Source organism: Jaculus jaculus, chromosome 3, assembly GCF_020740685.1.
Source record: "Jaculus jaculus isolate mJacJac1 chromosome 3, mJacJac1.mat.Y.cur, whole genome shotgun sequence".
Lineage (NCBI taxonomy): Eukaryota > Metazoa > Chordata > Mammalia > Rodentia > Dipodidae > Jaculus > Jaculus jaculus.
In genome coordinates, this window is record NC_059104.1 from 741,757 (window position 1) to 762,823 (window position 21,067).

The following is a 21,067-nucleotide window of genomic DNA, read 5'->3' on the forward strand; positions in this document are numbered from 1 at the left end:
ATCTCTCCAACCCAGACTACAGTATTTTTTTTTTAATTTTTTATTTATTTATTTGAGAGCGACAGACATAGAGAGAAAGACAGATACAGGGAGAGAGAGAGAATGGGTGCGCACCAGGGCTTCCAGCCTCTGCAAACGAACTCCAGACGCGTGCGCCCCCTTGTGCATCTGGCTAGCGTGGGACCTGGAGAACCGAGCCTTGAACCGGGGTCCTTAGGCTTCACAGGCAAGCGCTTAACTGCTAAGCCATCTCTCCAGCCCTAGACTACAGTATTTTAAAGAGCTAACTTGTGAGAGGTGCATGACAGTTTTTAATGTCTGTTTCAAGACAAAGCAACAAGGAAGTGGGTCACAAAGCACAATCTCTCTACTTCTGTGCATGTCTGAATGTTCCTTAAAAGTTATTAGAGGGCTGGAGAGATGGCTTAGCGGTTAGGCGCTTGCCTGTGAAGCCTAAGGACCCCGGTTCAAGGCTCGGTTCCCCAGGTCCCACGTTAGCCAGATGCACAAGGGGGCGCACGCGTCTGGAGTTCGTTTGCAGAGGCTGGAAGCCCTGGCGCGCCCATTCTCTCTCTCTCCCTCTATCTGTCTGTCTCTCTGTGTCTGTCGCTCTCAAATAAATAAATAAATAAATAAATAAATAAATAAATAAATAAATAAATAAATAAAAGAGGTGTGTTTGTTTAAAAAAAAAAAGTTATTAGAAAAAGGAAGAGAAAGGAAGGGAGGAGGGTACTTAATAGGTTGATATTGTATATATGTAAGTACAATGATTGTGATGGGGAGGTAATATGATGGAGAATGGAATTGCAAAGGAGAAAGTGGGGGGGAGGGAATTAACATGGGATTTGTTTTATAATCATGGAAAATGCTAATTAAAAAAAATAAAAAATAAGTTATTAGAAGAGTGCTGGAGAGAAGGCCCAGCAGTTAAAGGCATTTGTTTGTGGGGCCTGTTGGCCCAGATTTAATTCCCCAGGGCCCCTGTAAAGCCAGATGCACAAAGTGGCATGTGCATCTGGAATATGTACACACTCATAGTTCCTTCCTCTCTCTCTAACACATATAATTTTAAGAAAAAAGTATTAGAGGAGATGGGCATGGTGGTTGCCCATGCCTTTAATTCCAGCACTTGGGAGGCAGAAATAGGAGGACTGCTATGAGTTCAAAGCCAGCATGGGACTAGAGTGAATATTCTAGGTCAGCCTAGGCTAAAGTGAAGCCCTACCTTGGAAAAAGTCAGGCATGGTGGCACATGCCTTTAATCCCAGTACTTGGGAGGCAGAGGTAGGAGGATCACCACAAATTCAAGGCCACCATGAAACTACAGAGTGAATTCCAGGTCAGCCTGGGCTGGAATGAAACCCTACCTCAAAAAAACAAAAACAACAACAAAAAGCTACTAGAGGTGGGAGGTGGGACAAGCTGGCAGCACAGAGCAGGGCCAGAGAGCCTCAGGCCAAAAGAAGGAAAAAAAATGGCTATTAGAGCTGGAGCATGGTGGTGCACCCTTCAATTCCGACACCCAGGAGGCAGAGGTAGGTAGGAAGATTGTTGTGGTTCAAGGCCAGCCTGAGACTACACAGTAAATTCCAGGTCAGCCTAGGCTATAGTGAGACCATTCCTCAAAAAACAAAACAATAAAAAAAAAGTTAGGAGGCTGGAAAAATGACTTAGTAGTTAAGGCACTTGTGAAGGAAGCCTAAGGACCCAGGTTCAATTCCCCAGTGCCCATGTAAGACAGATGCACAAGGTGATGCATGAATCTGGAGTTCATTTGCAGTGGCTAGAGTCCCTGGCGTACCACTTCCTCTTTAATTTAAAACAAAAAATTAATTATTAGAAGGCTGGAGAGATGGTTCATTCAGTAAAGTACTTGACACACAAGCATAAGGAACTGAGTTCAGAGCCCCAGCAACTAAGTAAATTGCTCATGCTTATAATCCTATCACTAGGGAGGTGGAAACAGGAGAATCCCTGAGGTTTGCTGCCAGAGTCAGTGAGTGTTATGTTCAGTGAGAGACCCTGTCTCAAAAAATAAGATTGGAAGCCGGGTGTGGTGTGGAGCATGCCTTTAATCCCAGCACTTGGAGGCAGAGGTAGAGGGATCACCATGAGTTCGAGGCCACCCTGAGACTATATAGTGAATTCCAAGTCAGCCTGGACTAGAGTGAAACCCTACCTTGGAAAAAAATAAAATAAAATAAGATTGGAAGGCTGGAAACATGGCTTAGCAGTTAAGGCACTTGCCTACGATTGCCAGGTTCAATTCCCCAGTGCCCATGTAAGCCAGATGCACCAAGTAGTACATGCATCTGGAATTCATTTGCAATGGCTAGAAACCCTGGTCCTATTCTCTCCTTTCTAAATAAATAATGAACAAAAAAAAAAAAATATATATATATATATACACACACATATACATATATATATATATTTTGAGACAGAGAAAGAGAGAGAGAGAGAGAGAGAGAGAGAGAGAAGAGACGAGACGAGACGAGACGAGACGAGACGAGACGAGACGAGACGAGACGAGACGAGAAGAGAAGAGATGAGATATGTCAGGGCCTTTAGCCACTGCAAATGAACTCCAGACATATGCGCCACCTTGTGCATCTGGCTTACATGGGTCCTGGGGAATCAAACCTGGATCCTTTGGCTTTGCAGACAAATGCCTTAACTGCTAAGCCATCTCTCCAGCCTTTTTTTTTTTTTTTCTTTTTTACCAATTTTCTTTTTTAATTAAAAGAAAAAAGATTAGAGCCAGGCATGGTGGTACACAGCTTTCCTAGCAGTTGGGAGGCAGTGGTAGGATGATCGTCATAAGTTCAAGGCCAGACTGGGATAGAGTGAGACCCTGCCTCAAATAAATCAAAATCTAAGTAAGATTGAAAAAATGAAAAAAAAAAAAAAAGAAAGAAAAGAAAAATGACAGAGGTAGCTACTCAAACTGACCTCTGGCCTCCACACACATGCACATACAACATACATGTACATGAACAGATAAACATGAGCCCATATACACACACATACAACATACACATACACATACAAAAAAAGTCATTGGAATATGGTGTGGCTCTAATACAGGCACATACCTGTAATCCCAGCACTTGGAGGCTGAGGTAGGAGGATATGATTTTTTTAAATCTTTTATTTATTTATTTGAAAGAGAGAAAGAGGCAGACAGAGAGAAAATGGGTGTGCCAGGGCCTCTAGCTACTGAAAATGAACCTTAGATGCACGCACCACCTTGTGCATCTGGCTTATGAGGAATTGAACTTGGGTCCTTAGACTTTATAAGCAAGAGCCTTAACTACTACACCATCTCTCCAGCCTGAGGAGAATCTTTTTTATGTTTTTTTTTGTTTTGTTTTGTTTTGTTTTTTGAGGTAGGGTCTTACTCTAGCCCCAGGCTGATGTAGAATTCACTATGTAGTCTCAGGCTGTCCTTAAACTCTCAGCAATCCTTCTACTTCTGCCTCCCAAGTGCTAGGATTAAAGGTGTGTGCCACGATACCCAGCAGGAGGATCTTGAGTTCAAGTCTATCCTGGGCTATATATACCAAGACTCTGTCTCAGGGAAAGCAAACAAATTTTTAAACTATCTGTTTACATAATTGCTGCCATTGTGGGGAGGGGGGAGCCCAGAAAATACTGAATAGAGGTTGGGGAAATGGCTCAGCAGTTAAAGGCATTAGCTTTCAAGTTTGCCATCCCAGTTCAATTCTAAAGCACCCACATAAAAAGACAGATTCAAAGTGTTGCATGTTATCTGTGATCCAACATCCCTATAACAATGGGAGGCGGAGCCAAGAGAATCCAAAACTCAGAGCCAACTAGTCTGGCATTCATTTGAGCCCTGGTCTCAAAGAAGGTGGTAAAAGACCACAGACACCTTGAAGTTGTCCTCTGACCTCCTCACATGTACTATGGTATTCAGGCACCCATATAAATTTTAATGAGAAAATGCTACCAAACATGGTGGTGCATGCCTTTAAATCCCAACACTCAGAAGGACTGCTGTGAGTTCCAGGCCATCCTGGGACTACAGAGTGAGATCCAGGTCAGCCTGGGCTAAAGTGAGACCCTACTCAAAAAAGAAAAAGAAAAGAAAATGTTGAATAGTACAAGGAACAAATGTGTGAGTCCTGTCTATATGTAGATAAAACTGTAAAACACAGTGCATGTCTAGCCGTACTTCTAGAGATTGCATAATAATTACACCTAACAGTGACAACCACATACTCCTTAGCATCAACTCCAGATGCTCCACTCACTGCCTTTCTGAACTCTTTATGCACAACTTGGAATTCTGAATAAACCCTCTTTTATAAAACTGGATAAAGCAATTAGGCTGTTTCCTTTCCTAACAAAGGACAAAGAGTCCCAGCATGACAGGATCTGGGGTTATGAGGACAGATCAGATCAAATGTGAAGCCAAGGACCTGATACCCATTGTCATCCACAGAAAGCAAGATGACCACAGGGTCCACAGACACAAAAGCTCACCTTTGGAGAGTAAGCAGACATGCCAGAGAGGGTGGGGGATAGGTCAGAGACTACAAGGAGGCATGTCTAATGGGTAGGCAGAAATGAACAGGTCAGAGAACCACAGTCCAGGACAAGAGGGCTGTGAGGAAGTACCCCTGACAAAGCAAAGGCAGCCCCAAAAGGGCACAGCAAGAACTCATGTAATCTCTTTAAGTGAGGGTTAGTTGAGAGACTGGAAAATAAATTCACTTTTTTTTTTTTTTTTTTTTATGAAAACAAAGAAAAGAGGCTAGCAGATCTGCAAGAGACTTACATGGGGTTCAAGGGAGGTAAAGCAGCTGGAAAGAATAGAAGAGCCAAAGAATGGGGAGGAGTGCTTTGGAATGCTGTCTCCCAGACACAAAAGGTCACTGTATTCATGACTTCACAGCGGATGTTGTTACCTTCACAAAACCTGCATAGTATCACAGGTTGTCAAAGATGATGGAGGAGGGCCAGAAAAAAAATTCAATATAGGAGAGGGAATCATAGAAAAGAAGAGGGGTTGAGTGGATGGTGATGGGGACAAAGAAAGAAAGTAGGAAGGAATTATGTAAATTTTTAAATAAAGTTTTTTATTTAAAAAAAAAAAAGAGCCGATGAGACCAGAATCAGGAACAGGAGAGGCCATCAGCAAGGAACAGGGAAAGAGCCTTTGGGGACAGATGGAAATGGCCACATGCATCCCACACAAGCTTGGCTGCTGCCAGATAGACAGAATCACAAGCCAGACCAGCAGCACCAGTTAGCTTTAGCCAATTTCTCTTCAACAGTCTGTGGCATCCTTAGCTGACTGCATGGTCACCTGCAGAGTGGCAGTGTTCTCATCTTCTTCGTATTGATAGACCCACCATGCCCACCGCCCTGCGATGTACATGGAAATCTGGGATGCCTCAGCTGGTTCAGTACTATCTCCCAGCCTCAGCCCTGCCTAAGCACTATTAAGTGGTTCAGGGTGCTGTGACCATAGTCACAGCCCTACCAAGAGAGCCACACCCAAGACTACCTGTATCTGCTACAGCCCCAAAACACACCAAATTTCCTGTGGCTGTCTAACTCCTACTTTTCTGGGAGAAGACACAGTATGACACTTCATTTCACAACAAATGCAAAAGTGCCTGGGAAAGTCACCAAACAGCTAACAGCCCAAGTTTGCTGCAGCAGTGAAGGGTTGGCTAGATATGAAAGGCAGTGACCACAGGCACAGACAGACAAAGTAGGTGGGGCTTCACTGAGCAGGAAGCGCCTGCCCACCAGCTCCAGACTTCACTTTCTTAGCAGTGATGAGAGGCTAACCCAGAATATGACAACTGCCTATGGGACTCCTCTCTTTCCTACAACAGGCCAAATGCTACTGCCAACTCTTCAGTATACAGACCTGACTTCTTGAAGTTCCAAGGAAATAAGAACCCCAATGTTTGATTCCACACCTGCCTTCCTATGTAAATGTGCATGAGGGGGGTACACTCAGGGATCACACATCAAGGGAATAACCCACAGGCATTAAGGCTCAAGCTACCTATGTGACATTAAAGCAGAATTTATTTTCTAGGGTGCACGTGGCTTCAAACAAGATGATGGAAGAGCGACAGACTCCCAAAAGAAGCTCTAAAGCAATACTCATACTCAAGAATAAATAGCTGGGCATTGTGGCGTACGCCATTAATCCCAGCAGTTGAGAGGCAGAAGTAGGAGGATCACCGTGAGTTCAAGGCCACCCTGAGACTACATAGTGAATTCCAGGTCAGCCTGGACTATAAAGAGATCCCACCTCAGAAAATAAATAATTGGGGTCAACCCAAAAGTGTCCCAGACTAGAGACAGGTATGTACCTTTATAGCTGACCCCAAACTCAGCTATACAGACACCTGAAGAGGATGAAGTGTAACCACGGCATCTCCATCACCACTTCCTGCAAAATGTGGCTTGGGCTGAAGCAACGTGGGGACTAAGCTATCTTAATTTGAATCCTACACACCAAAGGAGTTGCTCAGTGATATATCACATGCTTAGCATGCACAAAGCCCTGAGCTCAACACATAGCACTAAACAAATAACTCCCAGTTTTCCTTTTTCTTCCTTCTTTTTCCCAGTACTAGGGATTGAATGCAGAGCTTAAACCATTTTTGTTTTGTTTTGTTTTTTCCTGAAAGACAAAAGAAACGAGAGCCTAAAAATAAGACCCACACAATGTTCAAGCAGCAGCTAAGAGGATCTGCAGGCCATACCTATACCATGGCCCACAGACAGACCAGCCACTAAGGTAACTTGGGACCCAAAGAATCTCAATAGTCCAACTAAGCCAACTACAGCCAGGTCATCCAGTCACTCAGGAGGCTGAAGCAGAAGGAGTACATACTGGCAACCCTGGTTATGTATTGAAACCAGATCTCCCCTCCCCTGTATGTATGAGACCCTAGGTTCAATTCTCAGTACTGCAAATAGAAAGAAAAACAGAGGAATCAATATGTAGTAATTGACCAAATAAGGGGTGGGGGGGGACACTGTGCCTAAAATTTCACTCATATTTAATGTTAAAAATCAAGGTAACTTATCCGCAGGTTGACAGATAAACAAGTAGATTAACAGCAAAAAAAAAAAAAAAAAAACTGAGGATGTTCAATTCACAGATAAAGATAATCTGGAAAGGGCTAGAGAGATGGCTCAGTAGTTAAAGGGGCTTGATTGCAAAGCCTAATGGTACAGGTTTGATTCCCCAGTGCCCATGTAAAGCCACATGCACAAAGTAGTGTATACATCTGGAGTCCATTTGCAGTGGCAGGAGGTCCTGGCATGCTCATGTTCTCTGTCTGCCTCTCAGTCTCTGCCTCTTTCATATAAATAAACAATATTAAAAGAGGACAGAACACACGTGCCAGGTGTGGTGGCCCAAGCCTTTAATCCCAGCACTTGGGAGGCAGAGGTAGGAGGATCACGGTGAGTTTGATGCCACCCTGAGACTGCATAGTGAATTCCATGTCAGCCTGAGCTAAAGGAAGACTCTACCTTGAAAAACAAAATGAAACAAAAAAGGGCTAGAGATGGCTTAGCAGTTAAGGCACTTGCCTGCAAATCCTAAGGACCTATGTTTGATCTCTCTCCAGACCCCATGTAAGTCAGATGCACAAAGGTAAGGCAAGCACAAGGTCATACATGTCCACTAGGTGGCACAAGTGTCTGGAGTCTGATTGCAGTTGCTGAGGCCCTGACATGACAATTATTTTTCTCTCCCTCTCTCTCTTGCTCAATTAAAAAAAAAAAAAAAAAAAGATTGGCCAGGTATGATGGCACATACCTACCTTTAATCACAGCACTTGGAAGGCCGGGGTATAGAGTAAATTCCAAGTCAGTTCAGTATGTGCTAGAGTGAGACCCTACTTTGAAAAACAATCATAATAATAATAATAATAAGTTGAAAGAAAAATATTTATTTCCAGATTCTTAAAACAAATACAACTTGAAATTTCACCCATCAGCCGGGCGTGGTGGCACACACCTTTAATCCCAGCACTCAGGAGGCAGAGATAGGAGGACTGCTGTGAGTTTGAGGCCAGCCTGAGACTTCATAGTGAATTCCAGGTCAACCTGAGCCAGAGTGAGACCCTAACTCAAAAAACAGCCAGGCGTGGTGGCGCATGCCTTTAATCCCAGCACTCGGGAGGCAGAGGTAGGAGGATCGCCGTGAGTTCAAGGCCACCCTGAGACTACAGAGTTAATTCCAGGTAAGCCTGGACAGAGTGAGACCCTACCTTGAAAAATCAAAAAAAAAAAAAAAAAATTCACCAAGCTAAGCTAAGAAAGTTTTGTGTGGGGGGCTGGAGAGATGGTTCAACAGTTAAGGCACTTGCCTGCAATGCCTAGTGACCTGGGTTCAATTTCCCAGTACTCACATAAAGTCAGATGCACAAAGTGGCACATACATCTGGAGTTTATTTGCAGTGGCTAAAGGCCCTGGCACTCCCATTCTGTCTCTCTTCAATATCTCTCTGCTTGCAAATAAGTAAAAATTTTTTAAATAAAGTGTTGTTAAGTCCCTGCTAGAGAAAAGGTTAAAATGGGCACTTCATATAGCCTAATGATGTAATGGTGACCTGGCATAGTCTGGAAGGAATCTGACAACATCTCAAAGACACAATATAAACATGTGTGTGTATATATGCTTAAACATGCACAACCGTCCCTGCAGGGATTTATCTGGAGGGCCACCATAGATTTGTACACGTCTGGAAGCCACAGAATCCAAGCCGTGCACATGCTCACAGCAGAAAGGCAAGTACTCTACCACCTCCACCAATCCCCATTCCTCCTACCCAAAAAGCCAGCGCCAACAGGCCTCCCTGAACAACCTTCACCCTATGCTTTGAAGAGCCAAACACTGGCCCTATTTCAACATCAGCTCTATTTGTTAAGAAGACCTTGAAAACACTTGCAAACCATGAGGAGGTTAGGGTTCAGCTGTCTTTTTTGGTGATGTTATTTGTTTAGGTATTTTCCAAATAGGGTCTCACTCCAGCCCAGCTGACCTGAAACTCACTTTATAGTCCCAGACTGACCTGGAACTCACAACAATCCTCCTACCTCTGCCTCCAGACTGCTAGGATTAAAGGTGTGCACCACCACACCAGTTCAACTGTCTTTTCATTCTCCATCCATCCATGGAAATCAGAACTGGAAATTCTGGGGACAGTGCATGCAGGAAGCTTGTGCAAATGGACCAATTCTATAAGAAGGTTTCAATCCATAGCCAAAGGCTATGATAAGTATCACTGGTCTGAACTGTGTCATGGTCACCATGTCCTTTGTTTATGTACCTTTCAGCAGCAACTGTCTATAACTCCCCAGTATGGGAAATAAACATGGCTGCTAAAACATAGTAGACAAGTCATCTGCACATGAAGTGGAAAGATTAGATGTTTCCTGCAGACAGAATACACCACATCCATAAAAGTGGCTGCATTGCAGAGGGCTAATCAAGAATGTCAGGAAATCCCAATATCTCCTCAGACCTGACTGTAGTTGACTTATGATCTTCCTTTGTTTTTTTTTTTTTCTTTTCTTTTTTGGTTTTTCAAAGTAGGGTCTCACTCTATCCCAGGCCGACCTGGAATTCACTATGTAATCTCAAGATGGCCTCAAACTCATGGTGATCCTCCTACCTCTGTCTCCCAAGTGCTGGAATTAAAGGTGTGTACCACCACACCTAGCCCCAACAGTGCTTTTATGATAAGAAGAAATATTACTTGGGTTCAAACTCTGTGGATATTCTAAATGGATCAAGTGACTGACACAAATGCCTCCGGATGTGACAGGCCACATAAGGGCTTCTCAGTCCTGAAAATAAAACTGGGAAATCACACAGGAGACTCCACTCTATGAGGCTGTTTCCAACTGATGAGAGAAGACCTACTCTGAATGCAAGTGGTGCTGTTTCATGGACTACAGTCCCAGACTGAGTAGTGGGAAGGACAACAGCTGAGCACAGGCATTCATCTCTATGTCCTGACTATAGATTCAGAAGACCTGCCTGCACCACACCTTTACCAGTGATGGAATATGTCCCCTCAAACTATAAACAAAAATAATCCTTTCCTTCTTTAAATCTCTTTTGTCAGGTATTTTGTCACAATGAGGAGGAAAGTAACTAATGTAGAAAATTAGTATTCAGCAATAGGCCCACTACTGTGATAAACCTGACCATGCAGTTTGTATGCCTTTGAACTGCTAGGCCTTTGCACAAAGTAAAAAAGAGTTTGGACTAGAAAAGACCTGGAATGCTATAAACAAAGATTAATGGAGAGACCAGAATTCCAGTGAAAATGTGGACAGTGGAAATGAAGATCAAACTCATGAGGCTTCAGAGGGGAACAAGGACTCTAATGGAAACTGGGCTACAAGCCATTTGTTATATTCTGCCAAAGAATGTGGCTACATTCTGCCTATGTCCTGAAATTTTGAAGTGAAACTAAATTCAAAAGTAACGGACTAGTTGAATATGGTGGCACATGCCTCTAATCACAGCACTTGAGAGACAGAGGTAGGAGGATCACTGTGAGTACAAGGCCAGCCTGAGATTACACAGTAACTTCCAGGTCAGCCTGGGCTACAGTGAGAACCTACCTCAAAAAACCAATTAAAGAAAAAAGTAAGAAGCTGGGTGTGGTGGTGCACACCTTTAATCTCAGCACTCGGGAGGCAGAGGTAGAAGGATTGCAGTGAGTTTGAGGCCACCCTGAGACTACATAGCTAATTCCAGGTCAGCCTGGACCAGAGTGAGACCCTACCTCGAAAAACCAAAAAACAAAAAAAAGTAAGAGACTAAGTAGGTTGCTTGGCAGAAGAAATTTCAAGACAGCCTAGTATCTAAGCTGTGGTGTGGTTACTACTTACTACTCTCAGTTCTACAATGAGAAAGAGCTGAAAGACATAGGAAATGTGCCGTTTGGCAAGGAAACGAGCATGAATGAGTTTTAAGGTACAGATGAGAATGTAGTCAAAGCATCTGTAATTGTTAGAGAATAGCCTAATAAGGAGAAACCTCACACTTTACACAAGGACAAAGTACACTGAAGGCAAGACCCCACTCATCCCAGGCTCCAACCTGTGAAAATACACACTCATTTGAAAGGAGTGCCTAAATTGAGGATGCTATTGAAGGGTTTCATGCTTGACAACAAGTAGGGAAATGTTTCCCAGATCTAACAACCAAGGCACAAAGGCCACTACAGCTGTAGCATGAAAAGACCAGAATATACATTGAGCTACCAACAGAATCTAGAAGCATCATCTCTGTGACTTTACAGGGTAATGCAAAATGCAAGAGTAATGGGGTCATGGAAATTTGTGACAAGGTTCCAAAAGAGCCACTGAGGCCAGGCAATGTGTGGCAGGGTTGGAATCCCTACAAGGAGATCCTGAAAGGCCACTTCATAGAGCTGGGAAGATGAAATTTAAGTCGCAATGGAGAACCCAGGATACTGGAGATGCCAGAACCATGAGACATCTGCCAGGAAAGCTGTAGGCATGAGATGGAGCCAGCCCAAATGAAAGGCTGTGTATACTGGAAACAAGAAAAGTAGAGAAGTAGGTTACCCAAGCCCTTTAAAAAGACAAGGTTCCATTACAAACCCCAGACACAGAAAATGAAGGGTTTGGTATTTGTCCTGCTGAACTTTGGTCTTGCACTGGTTCAATCTTTCCTTGCTATATCCTTGCTATACCTGCATTCATTCATTTCGGAACAGGAATGTTTACACTATTGTATAACCAAAGTGTATAACTTACTTTTTTTACCTTGTAGGGGGGTTCACAGTTAAGAGACTGGCCTTTCTTTTTGGGTAGGAGGGTTTCAAGGTATGGTTTCACTCTAGCCCAGGCTGACCAGGAATTCACTCTGTAGTCTCAAGGTGGCCTTGAACTCATGATGATCCTCCTACCTCTGCCTCCCAAGTGCTGGGATAAAAGGCATACGCCACCATGACCAGCAAGACTGGCCTTTTGAAGACACTTAGTACTGTTAAAAATTTGGATAATGAATTCGAGGCTACCCTGAGACTACAGAGTGAATTCCAGGTCAGCCTGAGCTAGAGTGAAATCCTACCTCGACAGAGAAAAGAGAAAAAAAAGAAAAAAAAAAAAACAAGAAAAAGAGGGTCACTGAGTTTGCAATGCAGTCTTGTGCTTTGGAAATGCCCCATGGGCACTGTGAAGCAGGTTTGCTGGATGCCTGCATGGAGACCCGATGGAGCTGTGAAGATGAACGGTGGCTTGCAATGGAGACCCAGTGGAGATGCGGGACCACGAGATGGCTGCTAAGGAGAGCTGCAAGCCCCAATGAAGTTTCCCAGGACTGTGAGTAGTCTAGCTGAGGGACTTGGAACTCCAGAGACCTGTTGCTTGTTGGTTACAATTACCGGATGTGGAGACCTGTCACTGGCTAGAGTCATTGGACTTGAAGCTACAGAATTTAGTGTTTGCCCTGTTTCAATCATGTAATTGCTTGAGTATTTCTTTGCTATGCCCAATGCATTCTTTTTCAGTGTGAATGTTATTTCTGTGCCATTATAGATGTTTTTAAATTTGTTTTGTTTTTTGTTGTGGTACTGTGGCTCAATTAAAAGATCTTGGACTAGCCGGGCGTGGTGGCGCATGCCTTTAATCCCAGCACTTGGGAGGCAGAGGTAGGAGGATTGCCGTGAGTTCAAGGCCACCCTGAGACTCCATAGTGAATTCCAGGTCAGCCTGGGCTAGAGTGAGACCCTACCTCAAAAATCCAAAAACAATAAATAAAATAAATTAATTAATTTAAAAAAATAAAAGATCTTGGACTAAAAAAAAAAAAAAAAAAGGCCACACCCGCCCAGGGAACTGCCGACCCTCACCCGGACGCGCCGCCGGCCCGGCCCTCACCCGCACCATGTCAGGCTCCTCCAGCATGGCCGCCATGAAGAAGGTGGTGCAGCAGCTCCAGCTGGAGGCCAGGCTCCACCGCGTGAAGGTCTCCCAGGCAGCTGCAGACTTGAAACAGTTCTGTCTGCAGAATGCACAGCATGAACCCCTGCTGACTGGAGTGTCCTCAAGCACAAACCCCTTCAGACCCCAGAAAGTCTGTTCCTTCTTGTAGTCAAATCTTCAGAGGTTTCCTAAACTACTTTTCATGAACCAGTGAATATTCAAGAAAACTAAATTGAAGCCTGTATAAAAGCTTCCCTGTAACACGTGCCATAAGATGCCGTTTTCTACTTGTCAGTCTTTAACATCTACCTCTGAGTTTTCATGAATTTCTACTTCACAACGTTATAGCTATTTTGTATACACTGGCTGCAGAATACAATAAAACAGCATAAATATCCTTGGCCTTTAAAAAAAAAATTTGGATACTAGGCCAGGTGTGGTGGTGCATGCCTTTAATCCCAGAACTCATGAGGCTTAACGTAGGATTGCTATGAGTTTGGGGCCAGCTTGGAGCTACACAGTAAGTTGCTGGTCAGCCTCGACTAGATTGAGACCTTGCCTCAAGAAAAAGAAAACACCCCCAAAATAAAAGTTTAAAAAAATATATGGGCTGGAGAGTTGGCTTAGCAGTTAAGCGCTTGCCTGTGAAGCCTAAGGACCCCGGTTCGAGACTCGATTGCCCAGGACCCACGTTAGCCAGATGCACAAGGGGGCACACGTGTCTGGAGTTCATTTGCAGTGGCTGGAAGCCCTGGCGCATCCATTCTCTCTCTTTCTCTCTGCCTCTTTCTCTCTCTCGCTCTCAAATAAATAAATAAAAATAAACCAAAAAATAAATAAATAAAGGCATGTGCCACCAGGCCTGGCCAATTAAAAAAAAAAAAATAGTGTGGTAATGCACACCTTTAATCCCAGCACTCCAGAGGCAAAGGTAGAATTGTTTGTGAGCTCAAGGCCAGCCTGGAACTACAGAGTGAGTTCCAGGTCATCCTTGCCTAGAGTAAAACCCTACCTGGGCAGGGGAGAAGGTTAAAAAAAAGTATAGTGGCCAAGCATGGTGGCGTATCCCTTTAATCCCAGCACTTGGAAGGCAGAGGTAGGAGGATCATCATGAGTTCAAGGCCACCCTGAGACTACATAGAGAATTCCAGGTCAGCCTGAACTAAAGTGAGACCCTACCTCAAAAAAAAAAAAAAGTGGTATGTTTGGGTGTTGAGTTTACAAAGGGGTAGACTTCTTTTTTTTATGTTTTTTTATTTGCAAGGAGAGAGAGGGGGAAAAAGACTAGACACACCAGGGCCTCTAGCTACTGCAAACAAACTTCAGATACATGCACCACTCTGTGCATATGGCTTTACATGGGTACTGGGGAACTGTACCTGGGTCTTTAGGCTTTGCAGGGAAGTGCTTTAACTGCTAAGCCCTCTCCCCAGCCCAAAGGGGTGGACTTTTGATGGGTTAATATTCAGTGTAAATATGACTGGATTTAGAATCACTTAAGTCACACTCCTCTGGGCATGTCTCTGAGGGATTAACTTAGAAAGGAAACCCCACCCTGAATGTGGAAGGCATTACTCCATGCACCAGGGTCCCAGACTAATAAAGAAAAAAAGGGAAGCCAGCTTAACACCAAGATTATTCTCCTACTCTGCTTCCTGACTTCAGATGCAGTCTAACCAGCCACCTCACCACCCCACCATGACAGACTACAATTCTCCAACTATGAGCCAAAATAACCCCTTTCCTTAAGCTGCTTTTATCAATTTTTTTATTATTTATTTTGAAAGAAGTAGAAAAAGAGGCAGAGAGAAAGAGAGAAGGGGTGCTCCAAGGCCTTCAGCCACTTCGAAAGAACTCAGGCGCATGCACCCCCTTGTGGTACACTGCAGCACTGTGCACTTGCATCACTGTGTTTGGCTATGTTGGACCTGGGGATTCAAACATGAGTGCTTAGGCTTCGCAGGCAAGTACCTTACCTTAACCACTAAGCCATCTCTCCAGCCTGCCAAGTATTTTTATAACAGTAATGGAAAATTAACTGATAGGGGCTCACAAAGGAATGCAGCCTCCTGTCCCTGGGAAGGGTGACATGTGAGACAGGAGGCAGGAAAGCCTGGTCCGTCCTACTTGGATATCTGCCACTGTCTCAAAGTTTATTGCTTCGTTTTCTTAGACTATAGATTTGTAATGTGACAAGAGACCAGTGTACCTACCCAAGTATCTGTGATGCTAGGGAGCTTATACCAGAACCACAGAGGACACGCACAAGTGTCATGTCTATGAACACCCTGAAAGGCTGAAACATGCAGAGACAGAATTTCTATGAAGAGAGACCTAAGTGCAAGCAGCAGACTTTAAGAGGTCACATGGCTCTTCATGTTCAAAGAGACTCCCTGGTCTGCTACTGGTATTAAACTAGGGACCGAACAACTCAGTAACTGAGAACATGAGATGCATTTATCTCTGAACTCCAGTTCTCAATACAACATTAAGAACTTTTCCATAAACCCACAGGACACAAACTGGCAGCAAAGACCAGCTCTCAAAGCCAAGGGACATGGACAACGGGCCATGCTCTCAACCAGGCAATTGACCTGAGCCCTGTACATTTTCCCAGCATGCAACTGAACCTAGTGTCAGAAAGAAGTGGTTTCAGGACCTCCACTGGATATAGAAATCCCCATTTTCAAGTCCCTTATATAAAATGTAGAGTTTGTATAGAACCTCCACTACTTTAAAACGTCTCTAAGGGCTGGAGAGATGGCTTAGCAGTTAAGGCACTTGCCTGCAAAGCCAAAGGACCCAGGTTTGATTCTCCAGGATCCAGATAAGCCAGGTGGCACATGCATCTGGAGTTAGTTTGCAGAGGCTAGAGGCCCTGGCATGCCCATTCTCTCTCTCTCTTTCAAATAAGTAAATATTTTTTGTTTATTTTTATTTCTTTGAGAGCAACAGTTAGACAGAGAAAGAGAGAGAATGGGCGCACTAGGGCCTCCAGCCACTGCAAACGAACTCTAGATGCACGCACCACCTTGTGCATCTTGGCTTATGTGGGTCCTGGGGAACTGAACCTCAAATCAGGGTCCTTAGGCTTCACAGGCAAGTGCTTAACCACTAAGCCATCTCTGCAGCCCTAAAATATCTTTTTCAAAAATCCCTAAAACATCTCTAGATGACTTACAATAGCCAAAGCAACACAAATTCTCTGCAAACAGCTGTTGCTACTCTGTCCAGGGAATAATGACCAGGACAAAGGTCTGAATGTGTTCAGTACAAAATATTTTCAAATAGTCTCCATCTGTGGCAAGCTGACCCTGAACATGCAAACAAGAGAGAGCTATACTGCAGATCACTCTGTCATTCTTTCAAAAAACAGAACATGGAGCTTGGAGCGTCACTGAAGAACCCCAGGAAGAGCACCAGCAGTAGGCTCCACATCTCAGAAAATGCCTCCCTATAACATTTTGTGAAAATAATAATAATAATCTCTATCACCACTTACAAATGCTCCTGATGCTAGCCAACTTCAAGAACACAGAACACCATGTTGACAGCACTGGTGGTCATAACTCTCTTACTAGCAAATCCTAGCTCTGACCATAGAAGAGGACTTTATGAGCTACACCCCCATGCAAGGTCCCTCCAGCCCAGCACTAGAATGATCCCATGGTTGTACCTACTCACACTTACCACAGGGTCAATCTACAAGGAGTGTGAGAAAGCATCCTACGCTGGTGTCCTAGGGCATCACTTAGCACCTGTGGGTGCTCACCACCCCTTCCATCACCACTGCCCACATTCCTGGCCCCTCCAACATCGTCCCAGACCACCTTTCTTCTGCTTCATAAAAGGAATTCTTTGCCAAGTTAACATACCAACCCCTGCCACCCCCAACCTATTCATTTATGACTCCTGCCCTGGGTGCTGCCCACCTTGCTCCTTAGTGTGTGATTCACAAAGTCCTTCCCGTCACTAATTCACCTGGACCTTGCCTGGGACTGGATACTCCTAAGTTTCCCTCTATTTTCCTTCCATAGTCTTCCAGTAACCTAATAGTTTCCTTACTGGTCTGCTTCCACTGGGACACAAAGCTTGATTCCTGTTCCTCTGTCTTTGCTAGCCTCATGGCATTCCATGAAATCCTGGTTCAGCACCCCAAATCAACCCAGGGACTTGGCTCCCTGGGTCTATGGGCAGTATTTTACAGCCAGATCTCTTCCCACACATCACCACTTAGAAAAGCCTCAACAGCTCTATTTTCTTCCCCATAGGCTTTTGCAATGTCCCTTTCTGAAACAAGCCCTACCTTAAAACGTGGTTGATAGCTGGGCATGGTGGCACATGCCTTTATTCCCAGCACTTGAGAGGCAGAGGTAGGAGGACTGTTGTGAGTTTGAGGCCAACCTGAGACTACACAGTGAGTTCCAGGTCAGCCTGGACTAGAGCAAGACACTAACTTGAAAAACCAAAAATTAAAACAAAAACATGGTTGACTATCCACAAACCTCTACTTCAAGCTGGGTCTAAGCACCCTCATCTCTTCCATCCTGAAAACAAAGAGGGCCACTTCACCTCTACCCAGCTGCTTCTCACAGTGCAGAGCCCTGTTAGCCTCTCACAGCACCAGTCACAACACAATGGAAGACCCAAAATCAAATGGGAGGGGGCTCACCAGCTGGCTTCATACTCCCAGCTGAAGGGAAAGCCTGACTACATGCCAGCACACGCACAGGGCTGCCCCTCCCCCAGGTACACAGCACAGGGAGAGAGCCAAATGAACAAAGAGGAACCAAAGAGGACCAGTGCTATGTAAGAGCTTAGTCAAAGAAAATGGAATGCTCCCTGAAACCACACACCAGAAACATGCCCTCATCAAGGCACTGAGGCCAGCACCCCATTTACAGACTGAAAATGTTAATATTTAAAGACCTTGCTGCTTTGGGGGCACATGCTATGTCAAGTATATCGCATCTTCAGAGGATGCAGGAGATGGCTGAATTGGAGGTGGCAAACTGAATCAAAGATCACATATGTAGTGTGACTACAGTGCACCACACAGAATCTGCACTACCACCTCCAGGTATGACATGCCTCCAAAAAGCAGGCCCAGTGCTTGGCAACTGGAAGAGAGGCATTTGACCCATATAAACCATTCAGTATGGCTGGGTTATCAGCACCTCTAGTCAGTGAGGACTAGGGGAGGTGGGGCTCAGCACCTGTTACCTGACCCCACACCAGACACATCTTCATTACACCAGGCCACACCTCTGGCTGATGCAGCATGTTTTCTTGTACTTCCAACACTGAACAAAAATGCATGAACATATAAACAGCCGATGTATACTAATTTCCACAGAACACTGCATTCTGAGAAACACTAAAGGACACAAAGAAGTATGTAGCCAGTAATGCAGACTACATGTGGGGGCCTAAAAACCTCTTTCCCCATACCAGTTTTAAAAATTGGTCAAAATATTCAACAGCCTCGTGATAAATACAAAGCTAAACCAACCAGCATTCCTACCCATGTTTCATTAATCACCAAATGTTATCTTTCTGAGAAAAATGTGCCCAAACAAGTAGCTGGCATTTGATCCATGCAAGCTGAACTGTAGTTCTACATGCTACACAAAAAGGACAGCTGCAGTATAGGCGCCAGGTCATCTATGCTGACACTGTGAAGCCCACTACCCCCACAACAGGACTCCCTGTTCACTAGCTGAAGGGTGTATCCAATTTTTTTTTAATTTAGTGCAGTTTAGAGAGATTAAGGAAAGCACAAAGTGTCAGGCTTGGGATGACAAGGAACCTGGTGGGCAAGGCACATGCCTACTGATCTCCATCCCGACTATGTGCAAAATAGACTCAAGATAAACTACACAGTGTACATATGTGTAGTCACTCTGAAACAAAAGGAGAAAACTGCGAAGAATCGGTGTACGCTAACAGGTGTACCGCATGAAGCAAACATACTTACATCTTTTGCCATGTTACCAGATCCAGGAAATCAAGGCTGTAACTGCACACCCTCCACAGAAGAAACCGGGCTTTTCTGGTAAATTAAAAAAAAAAAAAAAAGGAAAGAACAATAGTGAACAATAATGAAAAAAGAAGTTTAACACACATCGCATCTCAAAGGAACCATCTTCCCACCAGCGTGATGCGGACCTCCAGGCAGCAGGGACCTTCCTTGCCCAATCCTGACACGAGAGCTGGCCAAGCAGGTCCCACACGAGGATTTTAAGTCACCTCTCCAAATGGAAACGGTGCCCGCGGACGCCAGGAGCTCCCACACGCGGCGGGGCCAGACCCCTGCCCTCCACCCCGGCAGAGTGGAGCGCAACGGGAAGGGCAGGCAGAACCTGGGCACGCGGCCCCGCCGGAGCGCAGGCCCACCTGGGCACGAGGCCCTGCCCGGTTCCGCCCGTGCCGGCGCAGGCGCGCAGGCACCCGGTCCGCGCGACCCCGAGCCGCCGCGGGCCACTCTGACAGGTGGGCTCTCGGCTCCCCGCCCGCCCCACCTGTCACTAGGCCCGGCCGCCCGACCCCGCGCTGAGAAGGCTGGGAGGCCGGCCGGGCCCCTCCCCCGCCCGCCGCCCCGGGGGCCCAGCGCCAGCGCCTGCGGGCCCGGCTCGGGACTGAGTGGGCCGGCGGGCGGGACGGGCCGGACGCGGGAACCGGGCTGGGGCGGGAACGGGGCCGCGCGCCCTGGGCCCAGCCCGCGCCCTCCCGCCGCGGCCGGCGCCCCCGCCGCACCTGGCTGGCTGGCCGGGCGGAGCGGAGCGGAGCGCACGACAGGGCGCGGGGGGCGCCGGCCCCGAGATCCGGCCCTGGCGATCCCTGCCCTGGGCCAGCGGCGCCGGGACGCGGGCTCACCCTGGGCCGAGCGTCGGGCCGGCGTGACGTGCGCGCGGCGCGGTGACGTGGGCGGCGGCGGACCCGCTCCACACAGCGCGCCTGCGCGCCTTTTCGCGCCTTCGGCGCCCTTCTCCTCCTCCTCCTCCCGCCGCTGGTCTCCCGCGCCTTACGCGGGTGCTTACCCGCCCTGGGGCAGGGGAGGGGCTTGCGTGCGCGTGCGCGTGCGGGGGGGGGACTCGCTGGATACCGCCAACGCTGGAGAGCACTGTGCGCGCCTGTGTGTGCGCATGGGATGAGGCCACGTGTGTGCGCACTTGTCCATGTGTACACCTAGAAGGGGCACACGTGTGCATCAGTGTGTGCATGCCACGTGTCTACTTCCCTGGGTGTGTATGGAGAAGAGGCCGCAACTGCCTCCCTTGTATGTACATGTGGAAGAAGAGCCACGTGTGCACAACTGTGCAGAAAAACTGGTTGTAGTGCACAAGTGTGTGTGTGTATTCCTGTATGCACACAGAAAAGGGAACGTGTGTGTACATACATATGGGACATGAGGAAGAAAGGTTGGTGTTAAGTGTGCTTTGGAGTGCTCATATGTGAGTCAAGAAAGTCCTTGTGGGGACGGTGTGTGCACAGAACAGACTGAAGGCCAATGGAGGTGTGTACCGACCCATCTTCATACCCCAGATAAAAAGCTGGCTTCTGTCATCCCATCACTCTTGACAGCCAGATGCAAGACAGACAGGAGAATTTCCAGAAACTTGCAGCAAGCATAGCAAAAACAGCAGCAAAAAGCAAGATCAAGAAACACTGCATCAAAAGATGTGAAGATGGACCTGAAATTTGTTCTGTGACCTTCACATACACCCTCAAACCTATATGCATGTGTCCACACAAAAAATAACTTTTTGAAGGGAACTGATAATGAAAACAAGCCATAAAGTATGCTTGTTTTTGTGAGTGCAATAGCCATCTGCTCGGTAACAGGGTAGACCTGGTGGAACCTAAACTCTAGAGATTCCGTCTCCCTGGAGACCACCACTCAAAACCAGAGAGCCCCAACAGAGAGCAGGCTAGTCCTCCCAATCAGGTCAAACTGGACAGATAAAATGACCTAACTTTCTCTAAAGATATTTGGCGAAAAACAGAGCACTTTTAAATACTACCTAAGCACTATTCATGTGAATGATATATTATTACAGAAAGCATTTCTTCCATTTTTTTT

General features: G+C 45.8%; 2 protein-coding genes across 7 annotated transcripts in view; one reads left to right on the forward strand and one right to left on the reverse strand.

Annotated features, from left to right (window-relative positions):
- Positions 1–19,897, reverse strand: part of Tfdp1 (transcription factor Dp-1) — a 64,152-nt gene extending 44,255 nt beyond the window's left edge. The window contains exons 1-2 of one of the 6 annotated variants that reach the window (XM_045145911.1): positions 19,861–19,897; positions 18,962–19,036 (exon numbers count right to left, since the gene is read on the reverse strand). In XM_045145911.1, coding sequence (XP_045001846.1) covers positions 18,962–18,973 — 12 coding nt within the window. In that variant the 5' untranslated portion in view covers positions 18,974–19,036; positions 19,861–19,897. Of the gene's footprint in view, positions 1–18,961; positions 19,037–19,137; positions 19,300–19,740; positions 19,836–19,860 lie in introns of those variants that run through there. The other 5 variants (XM_045145913.1, XM_045145909.1, XM_045145910.1 and 2 more) reach the window with 5 other exon arrangements.
- LOC123459390 (guanine nucleotide-binding protein G(I)/G(S)/G(O) subunit gamma-5-like) lies at positions 12,947–13,381 on the forward strand. The gene has a single exon (XM_045145915.1). It carries the CDS (start codon positions 12,947–12,949, stop codon positions 13,151–13,153), a length of 207 nt encoding a protein of 68 aa, XP_045001850.1. The 3' UTR covers positions 13,154–13,381.
- Positions 19,898–21,067: the final 1,170 nt, after the last annotated feature.

Excerpts from the sequence above, each read along its gene's own strand:
- LOC123459390 (XM_045145915.1), top strand. The coding sequence starts at position 12,947 with ATGTCAGGCTCCTCCAGCATGGCCGCCATGAAGAAGGTGGTGCAGCAG.